The sequence below is a fragment of the Abramis brama genome (genome assembly GCF_963993115.1).
Source record: "Abramis brama genome assembly, chromosome: 7".
In the NCBI taxonomy this organism is placed as follows: Eukaryota; Metazoa; Chordata; class Actinopteri; order Cypriniformes; family Leuciscidae; genus Abramis; species Abramis brama.
In genome coordinates, this window is record NC_139969.1 from 879,601 (window position 1) to 884,600 (window position 5,000).

At 44.8% G+C, this 5,000-nt stretch overlaps 1 protein-coding gene across 2 annotated transcripts in view; it reads right to left on the reverse strand.

Moving 5' to 3' along the window:
• Positions 1-5,000, reverse strand: part of LOC311087636 (receptor-type tyrosine-protein phosphatase mu) — a 246,722-nt gene that overhangs the window by 127,160 nt on the left and 114,562 nt on the right. For both annotated transcript variants that reach the window (XM_084120986.1, XM_084120985.1), the window contains exon 7: positions 573-866. In XM_084120986.1, coding sequence (XP_083977112.1) covers positions 573-866 — 294 coding nt within the window. The remainder of the gene's footprint in view (positions 1-572; positions 867-5,000) is intronic.

The following is a 5,000-nucleotide window of genomic DNA, read 5'->3' on the forward strand; positions in this document are numbered from 1 at the left end:
AGATTATTGCTGAAGCGAAAAAAGTTTAATAAAGTGAACTTAAAAAAAGTTACAGAATTTCACGTTTATTGTTATGAAAAATGCACAAAAATACCATTTTCAATTTTTAAATTAAATATACATTTCAACACGTTTTACTCTAAAACTGCAAGAAAGTCAAACCCATAAATCTAAACAATCTGTGTTCCAAATATGAGCTTGATATCTCAAAAAATGGTCTTTCAGTGAGATGTTGTTCGGCTGCAGTACCAAACGCTTCCACTAGAGGAAATTCGTCTCACATTCATTTCTAATGCGCTCATTTCTGACCGCGAGGAGCACAAGTGGGACTATTTCTTTCAGGACCATTTAACCTTTTCAAATCATGTCCATGATTTTTTTTTGTGTGTGTGTGTGTGTTCACACAGCAAGTGCCAAAACCTTTACGAAGTTTTGTACCATTCCGAAGAAGAAAAAAAAAACTTACATTTTACCGACCGAAGAGCACCAGAGGGTTTTAACAGTACATCACGCAGTGTTTCTCACACCAGACTCAACATCCATCAATGCATCCATCAATCGATCGGGTTTACCTGCACATTTGGTGCGGGCTCTCAGCGGGGGCCCCGGGGCCCCGGTTCCTCCATCCAGGGGCCGCGTCAGCAACACGCTGATCTCGTACTCCGTGTCGGGGTCCAGGTGGCCGATCTTGTGTGAGGTTTTGTCGACGGGCTGCAGGTCGTACATGGAGCCGGAGACGGTGCGGTACTCCACCTCGCGGCTCACGATCGGCCCGTCTCCGTTGATGGAGTTAGCGTTGAGCTGGATCCACAGATACGTGGCTCCCACCGCCATCAGCTGAGGAGGAGCGATGGGGACCGGCGGCTCTAGGGGACAAACACCACATTCAGTGTTAAAGGAGTCCTATAATACGCTAATCACAAGATGTAAAATGAGTCTCTGATGTCCCCAGAGTGTGTGTGTGAAGTTTTAGCTCAAAATACCCCACAGATATGTTTATATAGCATGTTAAAATTATCACTTTTTGAGGGTGAGCAAAAACACACCGTTTTTGTGTCTGTCCCTTTAAATGCAAATGAGCTGCTGCTCCCGGCACAGGGGGCGGAGCTTCAACAGCTTGCGTCCTTTTACCTCACACACACATGCACTGACAATTTCAACAACTTTTAGTCTTTTATGTTCAGACCGGAGTCAGACAATGATGGAGAGACTCGAGAAGAAGAGACAACATGTAGAAGCAACAGGACATTTCTGAATGGTTAGTTGATGAATTTATGAAGCTGATGTGTAGTTATCTTCTAGTCACTGATTAGCATATTCTGTCTTGATAATCTATAAATCATGTTCTGGGGGCGGGGTTTATGTAAATTCCAGGGTTGGTGATGTCACTAACCCGGGAGGAATGTGGTGTAGTCTCTACCAGCCGTTTGTTGTAGTCCTTAAAAAGCGATTTCTTTAAAAGCAAATATCTCCCTTTGCTTTGAACTTTGAGTGTTGTAACTTTGCAGATGTTGTTTATGCTCAAACAGCAACATTACACACTAACTAAAGTTAGAAAAGTCAAATCATAATCAACCACCCCTTTAATAAGAGTGGGAAGCAGTCTGTGTGTCATTTCATATGATCCACTCAAAAAAATGATCACACACCGTGGAAATAAAAATAATAAAAACATAAAGCTTCGTTGACCAGAATCAAACTCCTTCCAGCTACCGATCACAACAAACTGCTTGCGTCTGAAATGAAAGACGTTTACAGTGTGTGAGAGTTCGGGATACGAGCATTGATGAACACATCAAAACTGATCATCTACATCGTCTCAGTCCTCCGGCGAATACACACACACAATAAAACATTATTGTTCATATTCACTGCATATTTACTCAGGAATCACTCAGAGGAGAATTGAAGAAGCTCAGCGCCTGTGTGAGTCTCTTCACGCCGTAACAAATGCTTTTCTTACTCAGTGTTTTCGTCTTGTTTACAGTCCAAATATCTAAAAAATTCTTAAATCAAGAAGCATTAACTAGATGAGTAAAATACCATTAGATATTATGGGCCCTATTTTAACGATCTGAAACGCAAGTATCAAGCGCGAAACGCAAGTAACTTTGTGGGCGGATCTCGCAAATCTAACATGTGTTGGTCTGAAGTCGCTTCATTACTCATAGGTGTGGTTTGGGCGTAACGTGAAATAAACCAATCAGAGCGTCATCTCACATTCCCTTTAAGAGCAGGCGCGCTTGTTCCATGGCGGATTGCTATTATAACGGCGGATTTGCCAGACGCACGCCAGGAGCGGTTCACAGCCGAGGAGACCGACGTTCTCGTCAGGGCCGTAAAACACAGAGAAGTGACATTGGAGATGGAGAAACACACCCAGATTAGCTTCGGTTAAACAGGCGTATGATAATTTGGGTAAATGTGTAAGCTAGATTTATGCCTATTTTTCACATCTTCATGGACACAACAATGATTTCCCTCGTGTGGAATAATATTCCTTGTAATAATGTATGGTTTTCTAAAAATGGGAACTGCTGCATCTGTGTAGATGAGAGAAGCAAAGTGTGTGTGTGTTGTGCACACGCTACGCCAAGCATGCGCCCTTAAAATAGCATCTGAATAACGCGCCACTGACTTTAGACGAGGTTTCTCCTGGTCAGTGGCGGAATTGTTTTCTGAAACTGCAAAATAGCACCAGGGAACGTTTGCGCTGGATCACGCCTCCTCTCTTCGCTGAACCGCCCCCGGGAGCGCAAGTTTATTCCCTAATTTACCGACGTGCGTCTGTGGAGGGAAAAGTCCGCTGTGCGTCGGGTGCAAAATAGGAATGATACATGCGTCGCTGTACAAAGGCAATTGCGCTGGGTGCGAGATAGGGCCCATAATATCTAATGGCATTTCACTACTTTAGTAAATGCTTCTTGATTTGAGAATTTTTAGATATTTGGACTTGAAACAAGACAGAAACACTGAGTTAGACCATCTTGTTTTGCAGTGCAGGAGTGTGTTTCTGTCATGTGAATCAGTCCATAGAATCATGCGTGTTCGTATTGACCGACTGCAGATGGTGACCCCAGACCGTGACCCCGGAATACCCATAATCCTCCAATGCTAATCAAACATCACCTCAAACGAGCCGCTTAATCCCGCTCGATAAACTCTGTCTGTCTCGCTTCTTCTTTAATCCAGTCGTTTGTCTTTTGTCTGTAGTTTCACGTGCACAGGGAGATATTGACCTCTGACCTCGACGGGTCTTCAGCGAAAGACTCGCGTCTGAACCCTCGAACGGTTACAGACTAATGTGAAGAACGTGACGTCATGATAGAGTCATTCATGAGAATAATGCTGTAATGCAATAAAAAGCTCAGACAGAATTCGTTTCTGCTTTCAAAAGATCATTTCTGGTGATTTACAGAGATTTGACCTGGATAATTCACACACATTATCAAGTTATAATGCAACTTTAAATTATATTAAAAAGCATATTAAAAAAATAGTGAGTGTGTGTTTGAGTGTGTGATTGTTTGAGAGTGCGTTTGAGTGTGTTTGAGTGCGTTTATGAGTGGGTGTGTGTGTGTGTGAGTGTGTGCGTGAGTGTGAGTGTGTATGAGCGTGTGTGTGTGTGTGTGAGTGTGTATGAGCGTGTGTGTGTATGAGCGTGTGTGTGAGTGTGTATGAGCGTGTGTGTGAGTGTGAGTGTGTATGAGCGTGAGTGTGTATGAGCGTATGTGTGTGTGTGTGTGTGAGTGTGTATGAGCGTGTGTGTGAGTGTGAGTGTGTATGAGCGTGAGTGTGTATGAGCGTATGTGTGTGTGAGTGTGAGTGTGTGCGTGAGTGTGTGTGAGTGTGTATGAGCGTGTGTGTGTATGAGCGTGTGTGAGTGTGTGCGTGAGTGTGTATGAGCGTGTGTGTGTGAGTGTGTATGAGCGTGTGTGTGAGTGTGTATGAGCGTGTGTGTGAGTGTGAGTGTGTATGAGCGTGTGTGTGAGTGTGTATGAGCGTGTGTGTGAGTGTGTATGAGCGTGTGTGTGAGTGTGAGTGTGTATGAGCATGAGTGTGTATGAGCGTATGTGTGTGTGAGTGTGAGTGTGTGCGTGAGTGTGTATGAGCGTGTGTGTGAGTGTGTATGAGCATGTGTGAGTGTGTGCGTGAGTGTGTATGAGCGTGTGTGTGTGAGTGTGTGCGTGAGTGTGAGTGTGTATGAGCGTGTGTGAGTGTGTGCGTGAGTGTGTATGAGCGTGTGTGTGTGTCTCTATCACTCTCACAGAAGTCATCTGTCTCCACACACTGAAGCGTGACCCGCGGGCCAGAGATCAGCCGCTAACAGGAGTTTAATGAAGCGCTTTATAGAGACATCCGTCACACACACACTGAGACTTCATCAGATCGAGCTCAGAGTTACACACACACGTCACACACACACCGAGACTTCATCAGATCCAGCTCAGAGTTACACACACACGTCACACACACACCGAGACTTCATCAGATCCAGCTCAGAGTTACACACACACGTCACACACACTCTGAGACTTCATCAGATCGAGCTCAGAGTTACACACACACACGTCACACACACAGAGACTTCAGATCGAGCTCAGAGTTACACACACACGTCACACACACACCGAGACTTCATCAGATCGAGCTCAGAGTTACACACACACGTCACACACACACCGAGACTTCATCAGATCGAGCTCAGAGTTACACACACACGTCACACACACACCGAGACTTCATCAGATCGAGCTCAGAGTTACACACACACACACTGAGACTTCATCAGATCGAGCTCAGAGTTACACACACACACGTCACACACACACCAAGACTTCATCAGATCGAGCTCAGAGTTACACACACACACACGTCACACACACACCGAGACTTCATCAGATCGAGCTCAGAGTTACACACACAAGTCACACACACACTGAGAGAGTGTTTGTTTTTGTGTGTGTGTGTGTGTGTGTGTGTGTGTGTGTGTGTGTGTG